Here is a 24,528-nt window from a genome sequence, read left to right as displayed (position 1 = left end):
AGCTAGCATTTAAAAAAAATCAAATCTATCACAACTTTATTTCTCACTGTAAAACTAAGTGATAGGCGAAGGGCTGAAAAATATGAACATACATCCGGATTCAGTCCTCACATACACGATAAATACATTTAGGTACTGTAAAAAAGGGTTGTGGACACATGATTACAACCTGTGGGAAAATCAGCGAAGAAGAAACATGAATAAATATTGATACAGCGTAGACAAGACACTAGCGTACGGTAAGATCAATCGATAATACATTTGCAGCTGTCATTTGACAAGAAAATGGTATTAAATTGGTGATGTGTAATCAATTGTTGCTGTTTCACATGAAAACAAATGTATTTTTTAAATACCTGTACCGTATAAAATCGTAAGAATATCTAGTGTGCCTGCCCTTCAAGTGTGGAAAAACTATTGTGCAAAGGTCGTTGAGCCACTAAATGACGGCCATTGTAAGCCCCCCATTAAAAAAGACAAATACGGGTGTGTGCTAACCATTATCCTAGCTTGAGTAGAGAAGTGTAGAAAATAAAAATGGGAGCAAGCTCCTCAGCCTTTTTCTTATGGTGAAGTAGAACTAGGTTGTTTCAATACATCAATGAAGTCATTGCATGTGTGTTTGTGTCGGGGGGGGGGGGGGCGGGGGGTGTGATTGTACTCTGAAGAAAAGATTCAGTATCTTGAGAAACACACAGAAAGGTTTTTAATGCTTCGCCCATATTAGCATATAAAAAGAAAATCGTTTGCTCGAGTGCTTTTAGCTTTTGACAGGAATAGCCACAATAACCATGAGCAGTTGCATTTGTGAAGCCATCACTGCATAAAACCTCACCGGAGCACCGGGGAACGTTTTCTGTCATTTTAAAAAGTCCATTTTAAGGTGGCCGCAATTACTCAAAAGTACACAATGAATGCAGTGGAAGCTTGTTTAAAAAACGTTAAGTTGCTCAATTAGGATACGAAAGCATGGAAAGAGAGCAATTGAAAATTAACAAGTTTTCAAGAAGCTGTTATACCCCCACCGCTTATTCCCATTAGGACAGCTGGCCGCTGGAGCCTTTCCCAGCTGACTTTGGGCGACAGGCGAACCACACCTTGAACTGGTCGCAATTATTAATTCCGGTGCGAGGTCCTATGCACTCCGCACCTTGTATTTGCACTAGACAAAGGTAGCAGTTTTCTTACTTCAAATTTTGAATTATTATCTGCACCATGTTTACACCTGAACTATTGCTGGCGTGATTATCGGGCTGGTCCACAAAGATTCCCTACTCTAACCTAACCCCACTGTGGCAAAGCAAAAGAGAACAGACAAGCTCTAAGATTAATAAAATGGCCAAGGTTCAAACTGCAGCCTTATCATTTCTTCTATAGCTAGAAATACTATTGTAGTGCAGAGATAACAGCGTTCAACAATTCACAGTGAGGGTCTCACCAGAGTGATAAAGGCAGCCTGATGTGGAAGAAAGTGCCTTGTCATACGGAATTATGTGGAACATCTTAAACCTTATTTTGTGTCAAATGGAGGCAAAAATCTTCACTCCCCTGTACGAGACATCCGTCGGCCAGATAAAATGAGAGATTATTCTCGAGAGTTGAAGTGGGAAGTGTAACAAGTCATTTTGGAACTAAGACCCATCGTAACCCTCGAAATATTTTGTTATATTCTACCGTCTGTGTCCAAGTGGGACCAAGATGAAATGATACAGATAGATAAATGATCAAAAGCGGGTCAGAAGAGAAGGAAAAGAGTTCATATAAATAAAGAAATAAGATGAAAGGAGTGTGTTCAAAGGAGCAACAAGACAAGGTTTTTGCGAAAAAACAAGTCTGTCAAAATGCAATTTGGGGTTGGAATAGCCACATCATCTTGAGTACAGCAAACAAAGAATTTTGAAAATTGGATGATGGTTTGCAGAATAATGGAGTTTTTGTGCAAAAAAAGGGGAGCTTGTAAAAAAAAAAACATTAAAATTAGAGCAAAGGAGTAAAATGCGAGAATAAAAGTGAAAGTGAGGATATTTCAAACAGGTCTCACTGATTCCATTTGCTTGAATGTACCCATTCGGATACATTTTGATCGCAAGTTTCGCGTTTTCATCATTGGCCACATTATACTTTATGAACATAGCCAAGTATTGGATGGAAAGCAAAAAAAATTATGCTTTATATACTACTTCAGTGGTTTGAGGGGGACTTGCAAACTCGAGAATGTACTTTCAGTGTCAGTAAAAGTTTGTGTGCATTTTGAATGGCTGTAAGCTTTGATATTTGCGAAATAGTGCACCCAGAACCAGTGGAAACAATAGCTGAATCCGACACACCATGTGATGTGGATCAGTCGGGTCGACCAAGTCGCTTGTTGTGTGGTACCGGCGTATTGCACTAGTGGTGACCAGTACCCAGTTATAGTCATGTAAACGTAAACATCTAATAACCATGATTGAAGTTTTTGCCGCAGTGTACTGAAATAGTGGTTGGCACCTCCAGTCGAGGGGTTCTACTAATTGCATGTTTTACCCGTTTCTACGGTTATTCTGGCTCCTGGCCTCCTGCCACATCCACAACTTCATTCATAAAGCCACTTTGGTTTATAGAAGGTTCAAAATTGTCAATTGAAGAGGATGCGCGTGTGAAAGGTTATCGATATTTGCCCTGACTGACAGATGATTGGTTCAGGATGTGCAGAACCCCTAGCCCAGCTTGGATCTTGGCCACTATCCACTTAGTAGATATACTAAATGTGTGCTGTTGCACATCAAAGTTGCAGTATAGAAACACAGGCAGCTTCAGAGTAACTGTATACAGATCACAATTAGACTGTAGGTTTGAAAATGATCTGCACTGCTGTATGTTGTTGTTTTACAGACTGTACGTAATCCTCAAGAAGCTGGAATGTACTCCCTGTTTTCTGACAATGAGACATTCTCCATCAACCACTCCTGCTCTTATTTTAATAAAAAAAAATGTAAACCAACAGAGAGAGCAAAAAAAACATTTTTATTGACCATGTGACCTGAACATCAAATAGTGACAACACAAGTCTCGTCATAACAGATCCGAAGAACACATGGTGTGATTTGCTAAGGCTGCTTAAAACTTCAAGAAAGGCATTGCATGATTGTTGGTTCAGCGGGTGATTAAATAGAACACATGCTCAAAGCTAATAAGCAAGATAAAAGAGAGAACATTTCTGTAAGGTTCAACAAATCTAAACACAACCCCACACACCTCCTGCTGCAGAAAGTTAACATTCAAATACTCGAATTTGTGTATGCCTGTCTTTAGTGGCTGAGAGGTTAAGAGTACCAAATTAGCATTTACTATCTTGACAATTCAAAAATGTCAGTCATTCTTTGATAAAGCATGCTGTGATAGACCTTAATCGTGGAAACCACTGCTTAAAAAGCTGTTCAAAACTAATGGATGAATAAACGTTGCAGAGCTGACAATATAATGGAGGAAAATGGTTTGGGTGCGCTAATATGTCAGGTGAGCGTAACTTTGTTTTTCTAAAACTGCAAAACCAGCGTAGACTGGTTGATCAAAATTCACCGGAAAAGTATAGCAGTGTTTCAGTTTGTTTCCCGAGACACCATAGAAGGACACAGTGCTTCCAGGAACATCAAGAAACACTCCAACCTTTTGCATGCCATGAGAAGGTGGCGTGACCAACGGGAGAGGACCAAAAATTGATTCCACAATTAAATTAAATCTATGGGTTACATGCAATCCCCAGGAAGTAATAAAATCCGTGAACTTTTCCCAAGTTTTGGTTCCTGCTTTCCTCGGAGTTGATTCAAATGCAGCCACCACATTAACGTGACCCCGCCAATCCACCTCCCAGTAATGCCGACCTCTTAGTGGCTCTTTGCAGAGAACCTGAGGGAAATCAACGAACCTTTCCGAGTGATAGGGATACGACATATCACGGCCATATGCCACTTTCTTGTTCTCCTCCGACAAAGTGAGCTTTTCGTTGACAGTATTTCCATCCAATGTGAGTTCAGTGGCATCTGATGGGGGAGAAATGAGACATTGTATAAATCAAAAACAGTATCATTTGACTTTGAAGAGTAAACAGCAGCACAAAAGTGGAACTTACGCCAAATGACATCATTTCTGTTTGTGATTGTCTTTACTGGTGGCAGGGATGGCACCGTGAACATCTCAGACTCTAGAAGGCCATCTTTGTAATGGTAGATGGAAGATCCTTCGTATTTCTTATTTGTCATAGCGGTTATAAGGAACTTGATAGTGCTGCTGCGCTTCAGAGGTTTAGCATATTTAAGGAACGTCTGGGCATTTTCTCTCATTTTAATGAGCACCTCATTCGTGAAGGACGTATAGTCTTCATTGGTTCCGCCAACTTGCGATGTGTCCAAATACTTAGCCATGGCGTCAAGGCACGGGTCATTTGTGTCCAAGTCGGTGAAAACATAGCAAAGAACATTTGTCACACCTGGAGTAAGAACCACTTTATCCAATTCTGATTTCGTGCGCACAACATAAGCATTTGATTCATACATTATCATGTCAACACAGGACTGGATGACATTGATGTCTCGTTCTCTTTTCTCCAACCACTTGTTAAGGTTTTCTTGGTGGAATGGAGACTTTTCTCGATCATTAAAGACTTTTGCTAACAGGCTCTCTTCTTCTTTGCCATCGCGGATTGAAGGAAGATGGGTCGATAATGCTCGTTTGAGTGAAGCTTGGTAAAAAGAACAAAGTTTTTGGAAACTGCTCATGTTTTTGCGAATTACAGGGAAATACTGTGCGGCACTGCTAAACAAACTATCGTTGCATCTCATTTTCACTTGATTTTGTTCTTCCATCGCGTCTTGAATCGTCCTCGAGAGTGAGACGCTGAGGTCTTTGACCAGCACAGCAGCTTTGTTGTATAGCGCCTGCAGAGGATACAGCCAAACAAGCAGAGGAGCATTGTTGTCCTTTGTTCCCAACAGCGTTGGAAGCTCACAGTAGGTTTCTACTGCTTGGACAAATGTGGCAGGGTTTTTTTCAAGAATGAGGTCTCCAAAGAATGTGCAAGAGAACTTGTTTGTCAACGCTTGCTCTTTCTCAGACAGATGTATTTTAGCGCTTCCTTCAATTTTAAATGTAGGAATCTTCTTGATCACCGCTTGCATGCTTCCCTGGATATCTTGAACGCTGCTGGCTTCCAATTTCTCACTGTCAAACACAAAGACTGCATTTGCCCCGTAAAGGATACCTGTGACCAAATGTGTTGCCTTGCCATCTTCAATAATTTGTTTTTGTTGGCTGTTTAGTGGCCCAAGAGCAGGAAGAGACAGCTGCTTAAAGGTGGTGGTGGCTTTGTACTGAAAAGTTACCCTGCTCTGGTTCTTGAATTTCTTTTGGTCATTCAGGTACTTGGCAGATCCTCCAACTTGAACCAACCCACCTAAGAAACTCATACTCAGAGAAGCTTCAATATCCATTAGAGAAGACCTTGATTCAATGGTGTCAGAGGCTGTAATCTTAAAGGAACTGCTTTTTTGAGTAGTTTCAGTTGTCTGGCTATCTAGGGATGCTCTATCCCACAGAGTGAAACCTGCAGGAACAGACACGTTACACAAGTAAGCTCCTTGACAATCAAGGTATCCCAAAATAACAATAAGGACTATTGTGGGCATCAAGTTCTACCTGGGATGAGTTCATCTTTGCGGGCATCATAGAGCATCCCCAAGGTGAAGGGCTGACCCAGAGCAACAACTTTCATGGTTTCGGCCATGCTTGCAGATATGAAGAGTAGCTGAAAGAAAACTGCATTAAATTTGATCAGTGAAGCCACGCAACCATCCAACAAACATCAATGTTTACTCTCACCCAACCTGTTGGAAACGCGCAACTTGTACCGCTCATTAGTTACCTGATGATAGTGTGATGAAGAGCCTTCTCGACTACTAACCAGGGATGTCAGTGTGATCTTCTTTGACTTTGCCGGTCCATTTATAGCTAGATCTGTCTCATCTTTAGTATGTATTTACATATTGTGTTTGGTTAATGAAAATATTTTATCTTCACATCAGATATGCATCAGGGTCCTCTGAGCCTTTCGGCCTTTTCACTTTGCAACAACTTGCCTATCTAATGTGTGCGTGCTGAGGGCTTCGGTAAATGCACAGAGCAGCTGACGCACATATCCTGATCGACAACTCGTGCGATCGAATAATTTGCTTAGCTCCTTATAAAATAATAAAGACCTATCCCAGTATGCAAATGAATTTTAATAATAGCGTTAGGAAAATGCACACTTGGTAACAGGAGGAAAAAGGAAAAATTCCATTCAATTTTGTATGTTAACACGAACCAGCACATATTTAATTGGGCATATTGGTCTTAAATATAGCATTCGAATCGTTCTCGGTGTTCATAAGAGTAATTTCACATAATGTTGTAGTGTTGGGCAAAATGTTGTGAAGCTTGACTCGATTTAATATTTTATGGAAAAATATCCTGTGAGGGTTTGGTGACGTTCAATTCTTGATCCTTGTGGTATGACACAAGCGTGCAACAGACGTTAAATAAGACACCTCAGAAGTGTTTTTGGAAAAAATTGGCATACCCTTCCTTGTAAACAAAAATTTCCCCACGTTCACAATAAGTCGTAACGCATTTTGTGACTTCTGCTGTTCTTTTCTTCGAACGTGACTGCAGGCCGCGCACAAACCGAACAATACGGCGGTGATGAGGGCGTTCCGATCGGTTCTCGTGACACCTCACGCTGGAGCAACTTGCAGTGTCAGTGTAGGACAAGTACTTGTGCGACTAATGACAAATCTTGTAAAACCACATCATCTTTCTTCCAGACTGTGAGCAGAGGGGCAAAAGTGACAAGGATGTTTGTGAGGGAAAGCAAATACAGATGAACACTGTTGAGACTTTTGCGGGACTAATCAAATGATAATTGCGATGAATTGTGCGCATGGGGGACTTTAACTATTCCATCTGGAAAGGAGGTTCAAAAAATTGTTTATGGGATGCTTTACTCCCACGTCTTGTTGGAAGTACCCTATGAAACTTGATCATTTTTTTTACAGGCGTGATAGCCTCAGAGATTTTTATGAAAGACTAACAGAAGATGAACAAAGACAATATAAAAGAGGGATATGCATATAACGACAATCGTGACAACTGAGCATGTAATCAAAGTCAGCGGAGGCCCGATTTCACGATTTCTTTAAAAGAACATCCTCCTGTGGTTTGAGTGTGTTAAAAGTTAATTTTCCTCCCCAATCTGCTCAGAAAATTTTCACCTGTCATTTATTAAGAGAACAATGCAGCCCTATGGGGGGCACAAACCAGTGCAATCTGTAGGCCGGTCCCAAGCCCGGATAAATGCAGAGGTTGCGTCAGGAAGGGCATCCGGCGTAAAAACTGTGCCAAACAAATATGAGCGTTCATCTAAAGAATCCCATACCGGATCGGTCGTGGCCCGGGTTAACAACGCCCGCCCCCGGCACTGCTAACCTGCAGGGCGTCGGTGGAAATTCAGCTACTGTGGGTCGAAGACAAAGAAGAGGAGGAAACCGGATCCAGCGTCAGAAGAAAAAGAGGAATGCACAGAGCCTACAACTGAGTGTAGGGACTTTGAATGTTGGGACTATGACAAGAAAAGCTCAGGAGTTGGTTGACATGATGATTAGGAGAAAGGTTGATATTCTGTGCATCCAAGAGAGCCAGGTGGAAAGGTAGTAAGGCTAGAAGTTTGGGAGCAGGGTTTAAATTATTCTACCACAGAGTAGATGGGAAGAGAAATGGAGTAGGGGTTATTTTAAAGGAAGAGCTGGCTAAGAATGTCTTGGAGGTGAAAAGAGTATCAGATCGAGTGATGAGACTAAAATTTGAAATTGAGGGTGTTATGTACAATGTGGTTAGCGGCTATGCACCACAGGTAGGATGTGACCTAGAGTTGAAAGAGAAATTCTGGAAGGAACTAGATGAAGTAGTTCTGAGCATCCCAGACAGCGAGAGAGTTGTGATTGGTGCAGATTGTAATGGACATATTGGTAAAGGAAACAGGGGCGATGAAGAAGTGATGGGTAAGTACGGCATCCAGGAAAGGAACTTTGAAGGGCAGATGGTGGTGGACTTTGCAAAAAGGATGGAGATCGCTGTAGTGAACACTTATTTCCAGAAGAGGGAGGAGCATATAGTGACCTACAAGAGCGGAGGTAGAACCACGCAGGTAGATTATATTTTGTGCAGACGATGTAATCTGACGGAGGTTACTGACTGTAAAGTAGTGGTAGGGGAGAGTGTAGCTCGACAGCATAGGATGGTAGTATGTAGGATGATTCTGGTGGTGGGTAGGAAGATTAAGAAGACAAAGGTAGAGCAGAGAACCATGTGGTGGAAGCTGAGAAAGGAAGAATGTTGTGCGGCCTTCCGGAAAGAGGTAAGACAGGCTCTCGATGGACAACCGAAGCTCCCGGAAGACTGGACGACGACAGCCAAGGTGATCAGAGAGACAGGCAGGAGAGTACTTGGTGTGTCATCTGGTAGGAAAGGGGAGAAGGAGACTTGGTGGTGGAACCCCAAAATACAGGGAGTCATACAAGGAAAGAGATTAGCGAAGAAGAAGTGGGATACTGAGAGGACTGAGGAGAGGCGAAAGGAGTACATCGAGATGCGACGTAGGGCAAAGGTAGAGGTGGCAAAGGCTAAACAAGAGGCATATGAAGACATGTACACCAGGTTGGACACGAAAGAAGGAGAAAAGGATCTCTACAGGTTGGCCAGACAGAGGGATAGAGATGGGAAGGATGTGCAGAAGGTTAGGGTGATTAAGGATAGAGATGGAAATGTGTTGACTGGTGCCGGTAGTGTGCTAAATAGATGGAAAGAATACTTTGAGAAGTTGATGAATGAAGAAAATGACAGAGAAGGAAGAGTTGAAGAGGCAAGAGTGAAGGACCAGGAAGTGGAAATGATTACTAAGGGGGAAGTCAGAAAGGCATTACAAAGGATGAAAAATGGGAAGGCAGTTGGTCCTGATGACATACCGGTAGAGGTATGGAAGCAATTTGGAGAGATGGCTGTGGAGTTTTTGACCAACTTATTCAACAGAATACTAGCGGGCGAAAAGATGCCTGAAGAATGGAGGAAAAGTGTTCTAGTTCCCATTTTTAAGAACAAAGGGGATGTTCAGAGCTGTGGGAACTATAGAGGAATAAAGTTGATGAGCCACACAATGAAGTTATGGGAAAGAGTAGTGGAGGCTAGACTCAGGACAGAAGTAAGTATCTGCGAGCAACAGTATGGTTTCATGCCTAGAAAGAGTACCACAGATGCATTATTTGCCTTGAGGATGCTCGTGGAAAAGTACAGAGAAGGTCAGAAGGAGCTACATTGTGTCTTTGTGGATCTAGAGAAAGCCTATGACAGAGTACCAAAAGAGGAACTGTGGTACTGCATGCGTAAGCCTGGTGTGGCAGAGAAGTATGTTAAAATAGTACAGGACATGTATGATGGCAGCAGAACAATGGTGAGGTGTGCCTTAGGTGTGACAGAGGAATTTAAGGTGGAGGTGGGACTGCATCAGGGATCAGCTCTGAGCCCCTTCCTGTTTGCAGTGGTAATGGATAGGCTGACAGATGAGGTTAGACTGGAATCCCCTTGGACCATGATGTTCGCAGATGATATTGTCATATGCAGTGAAAGCAGGGAGCATGCAGAGGAACAATTGGAAAGATGGAGACATGCACTGGAAAGGAGAGGAATGAAGATTAGCAGAAGTAAAACAGAATATATGTGCGTGAATGAGAAAAGTGGAGGGGGAAGAGTGAGGCTACAGGGAGAAGAGATAGCGAGGGTGGACGACTTCAAATACTTGGGGTCAACAATACAGAGCAATGGAGAGTGTGGTCAGGAAGTGAAGAAACGGGTCCAAGCAGGTTGGAACAGCTGGCGAAAGGTGTCTGGTGTTTTATGTGACAGAAGAGTCTCTGCTAGGATGAAGGGCAAAGTTTACAAAACAGTGGTGAGGCCGGCCATGATGTACGGATTAGAGACGGCGGCACTGAAGAAACAACAGGAAGCTGAACGGGAGGTGGCAGAAATGAAGATGTTGAGGTTCTCGCTCGGAGTGACCAGGTTGGATAGGATTAGAAATGAGCTCATTCGAGGGACAGCCAAAGCTGGATGTTTTGGAGACAAGATTCGAGAGAGCAGACTTCGATGGTTTGGACATGTTCAGAGGCGAGAGAGTGAGTATATTGGTAGAAGGATGCTGAGGATGGAGCTCCCAGGCAAAAGAGCGAGAGGAAGACCAAAGAGAAGGTTTATGGATGTGGTGAGGGAAGACATGAGGGCAGTTGGGGTTAGAGAGGAAGATGCAGGAGATAGGCTAAGATGGCAAAAGATGACACGCTGTGGCGACCCCTAACGGGACAAGCCGAAAGGAAAAGAAGAAGATTTATTAAGAGAACTATCTAAAATTGTTATCAATTTTTGCTCTTCCATTGCAACTTTCAAATGAGTATATGGACAAATGTATTTTTTTAAATAGCTGTACTGTATACAAATGGTAAGATATCTGGAGTGCCTGGACATCAAGTGTGAAATTAAGCAACATTTTGTGCAAACGTTGAGACACAATAAGTGAAGGCCATTGTTTGTGTGTCTGCTACTATATGCATCATACAATAATTATGCACGGGGTGTTTTAATTCTTATTCACAAAACTATACCATTACAAATCACTAATATAAATCAGGATCCAGCAGGGCGGTATGTGATAGTCCAGAGTACTATTTTCTCTCTCACATTAAATTTGGTATGTGTATATAGTCCAAACTTTAAATGGTATTACTGGTCTGCTCAACTACGCTCAGCTATGTATTACTTTTCAACATCACCCTCTTGGGTAAAAATAGAGCAAGCAACAGTACCACAACTTCTATTAAAGTATTATTTATATTCTGCTGAAAATAGAGTATTAAAACGGCAGACCAAGAATCCATTTTTGAAAAACACTATAGAAATATGGTTTAAATCACACAAACATATAGGGGACACTCCTTTACTTTCATGCGTTTTTCCCATATGGGGTAATGCGACTTTTAAAGCTGAAAGAGCAGATGGGGGGAGGGGGTTTAAATTATGGGAAAATAATGGTATCAAATCAATAGGTGACCTGTATGTAAATGGTGAAATGCTTACATTCATTCAAATATGTCAAAAATGTTATATTCCCAATAAGCATTTTTTCAAATATCTGCAGTATAAACACTTTATGTCAGCACAAATCAAAAACATTATGTATGAACCCCCTTTGTCCAGTTTAGAAGATATTGTCCTGTCAGGTTTGCATGGATGTAAGCAGATATCTATGTTCTATAAATGTCTAGTCTCACATGATACAGAATCAAGTAAAAATAAATTGGAGGCATGGAAACTAGATATTAAAGAAAATATTGAAGTAATTGATTGGAAACATGCACGCCTTAAAGCACAAAAACAAACAATAAATAATAGAATGAGGCTATTACAATGCAAATGGCTGATGAGGACTTATGTGACTCTGTTAAACTTCATCAGTGGACCCCTGACATTCCAGACGTGTAGTAAGTGGTCTAATGACAAGGGAAATCTATTGTTCAGTCAATTTCTATAATAGATGGAATTCATGTTCCTCATTGCGCAACACTGTGTATTTTAGGTATATATCCCAAGGATTTTGCTGTTAATAAAAAGAAGGCCACGCTTATAGATTTTGGTCTCCTGCAGCCCGGGAGAACAATTACATTATTTTGGAAAAAAGTGGACGTTCCTCCAATAAAAGTATGGATGTTGGAAATGGCATCTTGTGTTGCACTGGAAAGACATACGTATATTACGAGAGGAAGAGCTCAAGATTTTGTAGACAAATGGAGACCCTTAGAAGAGATTTTAAAAAAAAACATATATTATTTGTGATTTGTGTGCTTTTTTTCTTTATTTTTTTGAACACTATTATGTCTGTGCATACTGTTTTTTTTTTCTTTTTGTTTTTGTTTTACTGTTATTGTGTTGTTTTTGTAAAATTATATCTGAAAAATCTAATGAGTACGTTGTTTAAAAAAAAGGTAGCAGTTTTCTTACTTCAAATTTTAAATTATTATCTGCACCGTGTTCACAGCTGAACACCTGGTGTGATTATTGGGCTGGTCCACAAAGTTTCCCTACCCTAACCTAACCGTACTGTGGCAAAGCAAAAGAGAAAAGATAAGCTGTAAGATGAATAAAATGGCCAAGGTTCAAACTGAGGCCTGATCATTTTTTCTCTAGTTAGAAATACTATTGCAGTGCAGAGATATTAACAATGTTTAACAATACATAGTGAGGATGTCACCAGAGTGTTAAAGGCAGCCTTATGTGGAAGAAAGTGCCCTGTCATACGGAATTATGTGGAACATTTTCAACTTCATTTTGGGTCAGATGAAGGTAAAAATCTTCACACCCCAGTATGTATGAGACATCTGTCGACCAGATAAGATGAGAGATTATTCTCGAGAGTTGAAGCGGGAAGTGTAACTAGTCATTTTGGAACCAAGACCCGGCGTGACCCTCAAAATATTGAGTTATATTCTACAGTCCGTGCGCAAGTGGGACCAAGATGAAATGATACCGATAGATAAATGCTCAAAAGCAGGTCAGAAAAGAAGGAAAAGAGTTCATGTAAATAAAGACAAAAGATCAAAGGACTGTATTCAAAGGAGCAACAAGACAAGTTTTTGGGGAAAAAAGACAGTATCAAAATGCAATTTCGGGTTGTAATAGCCACTTCAATCTGAGTACAACAAAGAATTTGGAAAATTGGATGATTGTCAGGTTTACGCAACCAGTGACATTTTAAGAATGATATCAGAGATTCTACGTCAGCAGTGGGCCAGTTTCACGCAACCTAGGACATTTAACGTACGCTTTCTCAAGGAAGATGGATAAGAGGAAGTTTTGCGAAGAGAACGCGTGATAAGTCTCTTTCACCATCTCTAACCCTTTCTGTTCACATCTACACGACTCCTCCTTTTGATTTCTTTAGAGCAGTCTGCAACGCAACAAAGCAAACATGACAAACAATGCGTGAGTCAATAAACAAAGCAGCCATGATAATAAAAACCAATGTGAGTCTTTGCGAGGTCTTCACCATCTTTTCAAAATCGTCAGTCTTTGTTGTCTGGTGCATCACTGTCTGATGTTTCCACGGCAGTCATTGTGCCTCTTGATTGCATCACATTGTTTAACCACATCATAGCAAAACATCATCAAAAGCAAACGAGAGCTAACATGAGATAACTTTATATCCAGTTAATCCAACAATTCCCTCCTGTTTATCTAATATTTGCTCAAATTCTCACATTACCCAAAATAGTCAATCAAAATCCAGTCAAAATAGGTTTTCGACTACTTTATGGTAAACATTACACTTTGGGGAGAAATGTTTGGTCTATACATTGTCATAACAGCCGGGATCTGGAAACAGATCAGGCAAGGCAGTTAGAATACCCTCTCATCACCATTTGTCCCCAGCAAAGGATACACCTGTGCCATTTTGTTCTTCATGGGTGAGTATGCTGTAGTAAGTATTCTGTTTAGGACAGAGCGCAGACATGGAATACAGCAACATCCATACAAGGTCAAACTTGGTCCAAAAACAGCAATTGATACCAAAATTGAGGACACCAGGGTTTTGTATTTTACAAATGCATCCATCCAGGACTGCCACATGGAGGTGTCAATCCCAGAGTGTTCCTTCATTTTACCTTTAAGTGTTTGGCGTCTCTCTATGGCTTTCCGAATAAACCACAGACTCCTCCTTTCTCAGCCAACAACATGTCAACAGCCATCTTGTTTTGGAATACCATAAATGATGTAGCCGATAGCTGTTCATGCATAGCTTCAAACTCGCTCTGTGTCCAGTTGCCCAATTTTTGTATGTTGTAATGGATGTAGTTGATTCTGTGTACGTTCTTGTTGATTGTACATCACCAACACAGGAAGGATTCGAATCCAGCTGCCACTTGGTCAGCCAATTTATACTTACTGGGAACATCACGGGGAACACCAATGGCTTCAATATATGTTGGATCATTTTGTCCTTGCCATTCAGCTGCTCTCTTTTGTCTATGCCAGTGTTTGGGTAAAATGGCCTGTACAGGAGATGTTAATTCATAAATAGACATAGGATGAATAGACAATGGTAATAAGGTTATCAAAGCACAATAACCTGTTACATTCGTGAGCATTTTGTCAAACAGACAGTTATCCCTGCACCACCACCAAATCCAAAATGGTTTTACACGTTGGTGCGAGTGAATTCAGATATGCACCAAAATGGTGCCCATTTATCATTTTCATCAGCCACCAGAGTCTCCCATGCCGTTTGCATCACATTATTCATCATATACCATTTAGTTTGACTGTAAGAACTCCTCCTTGTTCCCCTATCTGTCAGGCTTGACCATGGGAGGATTATAAATTAAACTGGGATCATCATCACACGCATAAGAACCCAATTGTGGATTTAGTTTTTGGATTGTCATAGGCTTTTCATTGCAGGACAACATTCGGATTCCCCACAGATATCTCAAAAGCAGGAATATTGTAACTATGATTGTGATCACTCCACAGCATCCCATTTTGAAACTTAACCACTTTAGGGTAGGCATTTCATGTAGGTGTCCCTATAGGTTCGGTGTCTTTAAATTTCTTCACTGTCCATCAGCTATTTTCAGATACGATGAATCTGCACCCAGCTTTTTGCGAGTCTTAGCTCTCCTTCCCAATTGGATCCTAGGCTGAAATGAACTTTAACATATTTTTACAGCTTTGGGTGTTGTTAACAAAACCTGAAATGGACTTTGCCACTCAGGCGGATACCAGTGGTTCTTCTTAATGCTTTTCACTAGGATCCAGTCTCATGGATCCACCAAAGGGGTGTCCTGCTGACTTCAATGCGTCGGGATGCTTTGTTTTTAATTAAAGAGTCTCTCCATTTTGAGAATGCATCTATTATGACCCAGCAATGCCCCTTTTCTCCTTCTCATTTTGATTAAATTCAATAAAGTCCATGTGGACAATTATACCTCCTGTTGAGACATGCATTAGCTCAAGGCTCAATTCAGACAGGTTCTTTGGTAGAACTGGTTTATTGTTTGGTCATACATAGATGTTACTTTTTTATATTACCCCTTTTTTCTGTCCCCCCACTTACATCCTATTCTGTTTTTGGACTCTGTTATTGAATTTCTCACATGTATCTAATTCTAGATTTGTAGCCGTGTCAATTATCATAATTTGAGTTTTTCCCCGATGCAGCTTCATGTATTATTCTATCAGCAAAAGCATTTCCTAAAGAAATCATATCTTTGTTTGATATGTGTGTGATACATTTGTGTACAGCAACAATTTTGGCTATTGTATTGCATTGAGTAATTCAACTAACAATATTGCATATGTTAATTTGCTTGTGAATGAAATCATCCCCCTATTTTTCCAGTACTGCGCAAAAATATGCACTGTTGCAAATCCATATTGACTCTCTGTATAAATCGTTTTTTCCTTTCATTGTTTTACATGGTTCAGTTAGTGCTACTAGTTCTGCTGCTTGTGCAGAATAATGTGGTGGAAATTTCTGTGCTTTTAAGATTGTCTTTTGTAACTACAGCATATCCTGATTCTGTTCTCCCAAATTCATTCTTTTTAGATGGCCCCTCTGCAACGAGAATCTCTTGCGTGAGTAATGGCTGATCCTTTAAATCGCTTCTCCTTTTTGCCGTTTTCTCTATCTATCGTATCAGAGGGAATAGATCTTATTTCAGGGAAGGAGTATGATACAAATGGAATTTCATACAAGTTCTGCTTTTTAAGACAGTCAGTGTATTGTTTGGATAAATACAAGCAAACAGCAAGAAGGCCACGGTACCACACAACAAGCGACTTGGTTGAACGTGACTGATCCACATCACGTGGTCTGCGGAACTCGGCTGTTGTTTGTATTGTGTGTGCCCAGATCAAAATTGTACTGGAGGTGTGAAAATGATCTGCACTCCTGTGTCTTGTTGTTTTACAGACTGTACGTTATCCTAAAAGAGCTGGAACGTACTCTGTGTTTTCTGACAATGAGACATTCTCCATTATCCACACACGCTCTCATTTTTAATCACAAGAATGGAAACCAACGGAGAGAGCAAAAAAAAAACTTTTTATTGAGCATGTGACCCGAACATCAAATGGTGACAACAAAAGTCTCGTCACATCAGATACAAAGAACGCATGGTGTGATTTGCCAAGGCTGCTTAAAGCCTCAAGAAAAACGTTGCATGGTTGTTGGTTCAGCAGGTAATTAGATAGAACACATACTCAAAGCTAATGAGCAAGTGAAAAGAGAGAACATTTCTGTAAGGTTTAACAAATCTAAACACCCACCCCAAAAAATCATCATCATTCTAACCCATCACCCAGAGGCTTTTCATCTCATTTATTGATCAAATATCTGCACTTATTTATTGTATACTTGAAAGTGAATGTCTTGCAAAATTCTAAGGTGGCGCTCCTGCTGCAGAAAGTTAACATTAAAATACTCGAATGTGTGGACGCCTGTCTTTAGAGGCTGAGAGGTTAAGGGTACGAAATTAGCATGTACTATCTTGACGATTCAAAAATGTCAGTAATTCTTTGATAAAGCATGCTGTGCTAGACCCTACGAGTTACTTACTAACCCACTATTTAAAAAGCTGTTCAAAATTATTCAAAACTAATTGATGAATAAATGTTGCATAGCTGACTATAATGGAGGACAATGGTTTTACTGCACTAGTATGTCAGTTTTGCATAACTTTGTTTTTCTAAAACTGAAAAACCAGCATAGACTGGTTGATCAAGATTCAATGGAAAAGTATAGCAGTGTTTCAGTTTGTTTCCAGAGACACCGTAGAAGGACAGAGTGCTTCCAGGAACATCAAGAAACACTCCAACCTTTTGCATGCCACTAGAAGATGCTGTAAAGATCATGATAGGACTGAAATAGCTTTCCACAATTACTTCAAATTTATGGCTTGCATGCAATCCCCAGGAAGTAAACATATCTGTGAAATTTCTCTCAGTGTTGGTTACTCCTTTCCTTGGAGTTGATTCAAATGCAGCCACCACATTAACATGACCCCGCCATTCCGCCTCCCAATAATGCCGACCGCGTAGTGGCTCTTTGCATAGAACCTGAGGGTAATCAACGAACCTTTCCGAGCTATAGGGATACGACCTAACACGACCATATGACACTTTCTTGTTCTCCTCCGACAAAGTGAGCTTTTCGTTGACAGTATTTTCATCCAGTGTGAGTTCAGTGGCATCTAATGAGGGGAAAAAAATGAGACATCGTACAGATCACAAACGGTATTCTTTGACTTAGAAGTGTAAACTGCAGCACAAAAAGGGAACTTACGCCAGATGACATCATTTCTGTTCGTGATCGTCCTCACTGGTGGCAGGGATGGCACCGTGAACTTGTCAGACTCTAGAAGGCCATCTTTGTAATGGTAGATGGAAGATCCTTTGTATTTCTTATTTGTCATAGCGGTTATAAGGAACTTGATACTGCTGCTGTCCTTCAGAGGTTTAGCATATTTGAGGAACGTCTGGGCATTTTCTCTCATTTTAATGAGCACCTCATTCGTGAAGGACGTAGAGTCTTCATTGGTTCCGCCAACTTGCGATGTGTCCAAATACTTAGCCATGGCGTCAAGGCACGGGTCATTTGTTTCCAAGTCGGTGAAAACAAAGCAAAGAACATTTGTCACACCTGGAGTAAGAACCACTTTATCCAATTCTGATTTTGTGCGCACAACATAAGCATTTGATTCATACATTATCATGTCAACACAGGACTGGATGACATTGATGTCTCGTTCTCTTTTCTCCAACCACTTGTTAAGGTTTTCTTGGTGGAATGGAGACTTTTCTCGATCATTAAAGACTTTTGCTAACAGGCTCTCTTCTTCTTTGCCATCGCGGATTGAAGGAAGATGGGTCGATAATGCTCGTTTGAGTGAAGCTTGGTAAAAAGAACAAAGTTTTTGGAAACTGCTCATGTTTTTGCGAATCACGGGGAAATACTGTGCGGCACTGCTAAACAAACTATCATTGCATCTCATTTTCACTTGATTTTGTTCTTCCATCGCGTCTTGAATCGTCCTCGAGAGTGAGACGCTGAGGTCTTTGACCAGCACAGCAGCTTTGTTGTATAGCGCCTGCAGAGGATACAGCCAAACAAGCAGAGGAGCATTGTTGTCCTTTGTTCCCAACAGCGTTGGAAGCTCACAGTAGGTTTCTACTGCTTGGACAAATGTGGCAGGGTTTTTTTCAAGAATGAGGTCTCCAAAGAATGTGCAAGAGAACTTGTTTGTCAACGCTTGCTCTTTCTCAGACAGATGTATTTTAGCGCTTCCTTCAATTTTAAATGTAGGAATCTTCTTGATCACCACTTGCATGCTTCCCTGGATATTTTGAACGCTGCTGGCTTCCAATTTCTCACTGTCAAACACAAAGACTGCATTTGCCCCGTAAAGGATACCTGTGACCAAGTGTGTTGCCTTGCCTTCTTCAATAATTTGTTTTTGTTGGCTGTTTAGTGGCCCAAGAGCAGGAAGAGACAGCTGCTTAAAGGTGGTGGTGGCTTTGTACTGAAAAGTTACCCTGCTCTGGTTCTTGAATTTCTTTTGGTCATTCAGGTACTTGGCAGATCCTCCAACTTGAACCAACCCACCCAAGAAACTCATACTCAGAGAAGCTTCAATATCCATTAGAGAAGACCTTGATTCAATGGTGTCAGAGGCTGTAATCTTAAAGGAACTGCTTTTTTGAGTAGTTTCAGTTGTCTGGCTATCTAGGGATGCTCTATCCCACAGAGTGAAACCTGCAGGAACAGACACGTTACACAAGTAAGCTCCTTGACAATCAAGGTATCCCAAAATAACAATAAGGACTATTGTGGGCATCAAGTTCTACCTGGGATGAGTTCATCTTTGCGGGCATCGTAGAGCATCCCCAAGGTGAAGGGCTGACCCAGAGCAACAACTTTCATGGTTTCGGCCATGCTTGCAGATATGAAGAGTAGCTGAAAGAAAACTGCATTAAATTTGATCATTGAAGCAACGCAACCATCCAACAAACATCAATGTTTACTCTCATCCAACCTGTTGGAAACGCGCAACTTGTACCGCTCATTAGTTACCTGATGATAGTGTGATGAAGAGCCTTCTTGACTACTAACCAGGGATGTCAGTGTGATCTTCTTTGACTTTGCCGGTCCATTTATAGCTAGATCTGTCTCATCTTTAGTATGTATTTACATATTGTGTTTGGTTAATGAAAATATTTTATCTTCACATCAGATATGCATCAGGGTCCTCTGAGCCTTTCGGCCTTTTCACTTTGCAACAACTTGCCTATCTAATGTGTGCGTGGTGAGGGCTTCGGCAAATGCACAGAGCAGCTGACGCACATATCCTGATCGACAACTCGTGCGATCGAATAATTTGCTTACATCCATCCAACAAACATCAATGTTTGCTCTCATCCAGCCTATTGGAAACAATAACAACAAAGTAGTACCGCTGATTAGTTACCTGATGATAGTTTGATGAAGAGTCTTCTCGAGTACGAACCAGCGAGGTCAGCGTGACATTCTGTGTGTTTGCGGGCCTATTTATAGTTACAACTCTCATCTTTTGTATGTATTTTCCTATTGTGTTTGGTTAATTAATTTTTTTTTTTATTTTCAAATAAGTAAAGTATCAGGGTGCTCTAAGCCTTTAGGCCTTTTCACTTTGCAACGACTTGCCCATTCAATGTGTGTGTTTTGAGGGGTTCTGCAAATGCCCAGGGCAGCTGACGCACGGATCCTGAATCGACAACTCGTTGTGCGATCAAATAATTTGCTTAGTACCGTACATAATAATCAGGTCCTATCCCAGTATGCAAATTTATTTTAATAACGACATCAGGAAAGTGCACACTTGGTAACTGGAAAAAAAAAAGACATTTTGTACGACTTTGTACGTTAACGCCAACCAGCGCATATTTAATTTGGCATAGTTATCTTAAATATAACACTTGAGTAGTTCTAGGTGTTCGTAAAAATAATTTCACATGATGTTGTACTGCTGGGAAAATATTTTTGTGATGCTTGACTCGATTGATATTTTATTCATGATTAATGTTGAAAAATGGCATAATCAATTCAAATTTTTTGCTACTCTGCAAGATTTTGTGACCATATATATATCATGCCTCAGTCTTATATATCCCCCAAAATCTTTTGTAATCCTTTTATACTTTATTATTGATTATTTTGAACTTTCACATTCTGTTTCTTTCCATCTCAGCCGGTGGTGACTTTGCACATATTTTTAGCATTAGTTGTGTTAAATATTTTCAACGGGCAATGTGGCGTCAAAATAGGCGTCAAATTCTTGATCCTTGTGGTACTTTGACACAATGGATATTAAATTAAACAGCTGGGAAATGTTTGTGGAAAAAAATGGCAAACCTTTCCTTGAAAACAAAATTTTCCCCACTTTCACAACAAGTAGTGACGCATTTTCCAACTGCCGCTGTTCTTTTCTCATGTTCAAGAAAATAAACCGTCGGTCACACAGATGTCTACCGAAGTTCAATGTGTGGCCGCAGTGTGCTTCCGTGTACACTGTGTGCACACTTCATGTTCGGAGGAGCCGACTCGATCATAGATAATGAATGCGAGTTTGTGTAAAACCAGGGGCCATTTATTGACATCTTGGTATTTGTATTGAAAAAATCTGAGTGGCTCCATCACTATGTGGGATTTATTCTTGATTGAGAACAGATCCAGCAACTAACTACTTGTATGCGTCCAGACTTTTCTACGTTTTCAAATTCTTCCATGTATATCTCGACAATTTACTCACCAGATACATGTGTAGATCCAGTTGTTCAAGATGAGCGGAAGCTTGTTAATAGTCCAATTTCTTATCGGCGAAAACGTCGACCTTTGGCACTAAATATGGGACCTCTATGCCAAGTGACCCTCAATTTTCGACGTACCTTCGTTTATTATCACCTTCTAAATGTTTAACGGTACCGGACCAAACTCTGGGCGTTGTGCTATAAGACGTATTTTCGCGTCGTCTCCAACCGACTTAGCATTGAAGAATGGTTTGTTTGACCGACACTTCCGGCCAGTGACGTGATTTGATGACGTAGGTGCACGAGCTCTATAAGTGTTGCCTAAAAGCCATAAACGAAAACCCAAGACAAAATTGTCTCACCTACAAATTGTTTCTGTGCGACCTCCATTCATTTCTTTTTTACAGATTCCACTCTATATATTATTTTGACACACACAACTTCTTTGCCATCTTCGAAAGGTTGCGGCAAACGTGACTGCAGGCAGCGCACGAACCGAATAATATGGCGGCGATGAGGTCGTTCCGATCGGTTCTTGTGACACCTCACGCTGGAGCAACTTGCAGTGTCAGTGTAGGACAAGTACTTGTGCGACTAATGACAAATCTTGTAAAACCACATCATCTTTCTTCCAGACTGTGAGCAGAGGGGCAAAAGTGACAAGGATGTTTGTGAGGGAAAGCAAATACAGATGAACACTGTTGAGACTTTTGCGGGACTAATCAAATGATAATTGTGATGAATTGTGCGCATGGGGGACTTTAACTATTCCATCTGGAAAGGAGGTTCAAAAGATGGTTTATGGGATGCTTTCCTCCCACGTCTTGTTGGAACTACCCTATGAAACCTGATCATTTTTTTACATGTGTGATAGCCTCAGAGATTTTTATGAAGGACAAACAGAAAATGGACAGACATTTTGAAAGAGAGATACGCACATTACGACAATCGTGACAAATTTTAGCATTTTCCCTCTCATGTAATTAAAGTCGGCGAAGGCCCGATTTCCAGATTTCTTGAAAAGAACATCCTCCCTGTGGTATGGGTATGTTAAAAGTGATTTTTCATCCCCAATCTGCTCAGAAAACAGTCACTGTTTACAATCGTATATGTTAAACCCTCTCAATATTTACGACTTGCAATTTAGTAAACTATTAAAACATGGCACTGTTGTCTAGGACACAGTTGTCAGACTCAAGGCTCGGGGGCCAGATGCGGCCTGGGACATGATTTTATGTGGCCCCTGAAGGCAAATCATGTGTATCAACTTCCATCATTTTTGTTTCAATTTGAACCAAAATTTCAAACAGTCATTTCATAAATGATGACATTGAGATATTGCAAGCATTTTTGTTAGCAAACATCAACAATAGTTGAAAAGCCCATTACCCTTGATTTCTGATTCCAAAACTAGTTGATACATTTTATGTGTAAATATGATGGGCCCATTTAAGACTTTCATGGTTTCATACCAACCATAACTACAATGAGGCCCGCGATAAGAATGAGTTTGACACCCCTGGTCTTGGAGGAATTAGATTGCCACAAAGATGCAAGAGTAAATGTATGTTTCTCAACCCATTTGTCAAAGTTTTCCCAAAAGAAATATGTAAATCTTATTGAGTTTGTAGCACACTTGAAAACAAATGTAAGGATTGTTATTCTTTTAGTATTGGTAATGCCTTAAGTATATTCGTACACCCTATAAATGACAGTATATATAGTTTAATTTTGACTTGATTTCCCCCTGTTTTTCAAAAGTTTCCCTCAAGAATAATCTCCCAGATATTCCAGTCAGTGCACTATTTCCACCATTTCCCGTTCAAGCAACATTTAAAGCACTTCAGCCTGGTCTGCACTGGGAAATAAAACTGCCAGTCCCTGAGAGGAGGCGGGATGGAGAAATAAATTAAACGAGGGCAGGGATAACACCGCAATCGGAAAAACGCGTGGTAGAAAGTTCAGACAGCTTTGATTTACCTCCAACGATGTGAGCGCTGCCATCTTTTGCCAATAGCCTGCAAGTTCATGCTGAGGTGACGTTGTCGCTTGTCAGAAACCTGCAGCGATCCAACAAGAACATCACAGGGATGGGAAATGAAAGCCTATTAAACGAGAAGATTCATGAATTATTAATCATCACATTAAATGTGCATGTATGAATTTATTATGATTATTATCCCTAAAAGGAATTTCACTTTTCACTCTGATGCTGAACTGTGGTTTAGTTTTCCTTTGGATCATTTGCGTGAGCGCTTTATTCTTCTTCTTATTTTTTTTTTTTTATTTTGATTAATATTACTGTTATTACTTTTAAAAAATTCCGAGCGCAATGCTTGTATAATTGCTTTTAAATAAAAGAAACATTTTGCCAATTCTTTATAACCTGTGTCATTGCTTGGTGTACATGTCAGTAGGAAGAGGCTGCAACTAGTAGTGTGGGGGCTAAAAATACGTGAAGTAGCCAGATCCCAAAACTGGTTTCAGTGAGGTCCTGATCAATGGACCTTTCCGACCTGTCAATCACTCGTACAATAATAGCCAATCAGATAGCCGCACTGTCTTAACCCGTGGCTTGACACGCCCCTCTCGTCGTATTGTCCCACAAGCAATGCTGGTTGTCAGTAGCGCGCGCTTGGAAAAGTTAATGTTACGAAGAAAATGGTCCTCATATGCGCTTGGGGAACGTGCAATTCTGATGAACGTTATCCAGCTAGGATACAAGGGGCCTGGTTGATTCATTTTCCAAAGCCTAAAACACAGTTGACGAAGTGTCTACGATGGATTAAGGCTCACGGAAGAGTGCACATACAACTAAATGTGGACAATATCAACAAACACAAGGCTGTTGTTTGTATGTTCGAAGGTAAGTGAGGGAGAACTATCTTCTCTGAGTTTGATTGAATTATTATCAGTGCTTTATACATTACAGAAGAACAACTTTCAGTTTGTTCGTGTATCACTGACCTGCTGAATGAAGTGTGTCATGTTTTATGCCGGAGAATCGGGTTAGTGATACTCAATGTGCGATGTCATGCAAGAGAAATGTCTATTTGCCTATTTGTATCACATCAGATTTTTAAAACAGAGCACTGGATTCCATTACGACCCAAGTCAAATGAATACACCCACTCACTTATAAAGACTACAATGATATATTACTTGTGATCTTTCCAAATAAAAAGTACTCACCCTGCTTTACATGTGGAGTACGATTCCACTATTTTATCCGGTTGGATTTCAATATGAGGTTTGTGAGGCGTCAAACTTTTTTGCATCAATCAGCAACGTTTCGCTGTAACTCTGACATTGCGTCCTGCTCCGTCCAAAATCTTAATTATGTGTACATATCCTTGCATGAAATAGTTTAGACCTCTCTGTAGAACCCACTTGGACAAGTCTCGCGCATTTGGCAAAAAAACATGCCCCAATATTATCTGGAATACGCGATAGAGAATCCACTTCAAACATGTTCTGTTCAGCCGCCATTTTGGAAGATTGTGGGAGATGGCAACTGTTGCTAAGGGGGGCGGTGCTGAAGATCACCAGTCAGAAAGGTCCACTCTGCATCCACTA

At 40.6% G+C, this 24,528-nt stretch overlaps 3 protein-coding genes across 8 annotated transcripts in view; 1 reads left to right on the top strand and 2 right to left on the bottom strand.

Moving 5' to 3' along the window:
• Positions 1 to 84: 84 nt before the first annotated feature.
• LOC133490394 (syntaxin-2-like) overlaps positions 85 to 24,528 on the top strand; it is a 34,762-nt gene continuing 10,318 nt past the window's right edge. The window contains exons 1-2 of one of the 2 annotated variants that reach the window (XM_061800402.1): positions 85 to 239; positions 15,716 to 15,744. The gene's annotated coding sequence lies outside the window, so the exon portion shown is untranslated. The remainder of the gene's footprint in view (positions 240 to 15,715; positions 15,745 to 24,528) is intronic. The other variant, XM_061800403.1, reaches the window with a different exon arrangement.
• Positions 3,133 to 13,182, bottom strand: LOC133515316 (neoverrucotoxin subunit alpha-like). 2 transcript variants are annotated; one of them, XM_061847771.1, is made up of 4 exons: positions 13,157 to 13,182; positions 5,671 to 5,779; positions 4,109 to 5,578; positions 3,133 to 4,019 (listed from the first exon to the last, which is right to left on the bottom strand). In XM_061847771.1, exons 1-4 carry the CDS (start codon positions 13,157 to 13,159, stop codon positions 3,484 to 3,486), a joined length of 2,118 nt encoding a protein of 705 aa, XP_061703755.1. In that variant the 5' UTR covers positions 13,160 to 13,182; the 3' UTR covers positions 3,133 to 3,483. The 2 variants fall into 2 exon arrangements, with proteins under 2 accessions (XP_061703755.1, XP_061703757.1); XM_061847773.1 differs by lacking the exon at positions 13,157 to 13,182 and having other exon boundaries at positions 5,671 to 6,332.
• Positions 15,773 to 23,476, bottom strand: LOC133515315 (neoverrucotoxin subunit alpha-like). 4 transcript variants are annotated; one of them, XM_061847769.1, is made up of 5 exons: positions 23,339 to 23,476; positions 22,933 to 23,057; positions 19,015 to 19,123; positions 17,453 to 18,922; positions 15,773 to 17,360 (listed from the first exon to the last, which is right to left on the bottom strand). In XM_061847769.1, the coding sequence occupies exons 2-5, from the start codon at positions 22,954 to 22,956 to the stop codon at positions 16,825 to 16,827; spliced, it is 2,139 nt and encodes a 712-aa protein (XP_061703753.1). In that variant the 5' UTR covers positions 22,957 to 23,057; positions 23,339 to 23,476; the 3' UTR covers positions 15,773 to 16,824. The 4 variants fall into 4 exon arrangements, with proteins under 4 accessions (XP_061703753.1, XP_061703752.1, XP_061703754.1 ...); XM_061847768.1 differs by lacking the exon at positions 23,339 to 23,476 and having other exon boundaries at positions 22,933 to 23,199; XM_061847770.1 differs by lacking the exon at positions 23,339 to 23,476 and having other exon boundaries at positions 19,015 to 19,134; positions 22,933 to 22,993.

This window comes from Syngnathoides biaculeatus, chromosome 17 (assembly GCF_019802595.1).
Source record: "Syngnathoides biaculeatus isolate LvHL_M chromosome 17, ASM1980259v1, whole genome shotgun sequence".
Lineage (NCBI taxonomy): Eukaryota > Metazoa > Chordata > Actinopteri > Syngnathiformes > Syngnathidae > Syngnathoides > Syngnathoides biaculeatus.
Note: the sequence above shows the minus strand (reverse complement) of the source record. Positions and strands in the feature narration are given on the sequence as shown.

Excerpts from the sequence above, each read along its gene's own strand:
- LOC133515316 (XM_061847771.1), bottom strand. Across the intron at positions 5,579-5,670 it reads CAAAGATGAACTCATCCCAG|GTTTCACTCTGTGGGATAGA; the intron begins GTAGAACTTGAT and ends CTGTTCCTGCAG. Across the intron at positions 4,020-4,108 it reads CAGAAATGATGTCATTTGGC|ATGCCACTGAACTCACATTG; the intron begins GTAAGTTCCACT and ends CTCCCCCATCAG.
- LOC133515315 (XM_061847767.1), bottom strand. The coding sequence starts at position 19,153 with ATGATCAAATTTAATGCAGTTTTCTTTCAGCTACTCTTCATATCTGCA. Across the intron at positions 18,923-19,014 it reads CAAAGATGAACTCATCCCAG|GTTTCACTCTGTGGGATAGA; the intron begins GTAGAACTTGAT and ends CTGTTCCTGCAG. Across the intron at positions 17,361-17,452 it reads CAGAAATGATGTCATCTGGC|ATGCCACTGAACTCACACTG; the intron begins GTAAGTTCCCTT and ends TCCCCTCATTAG.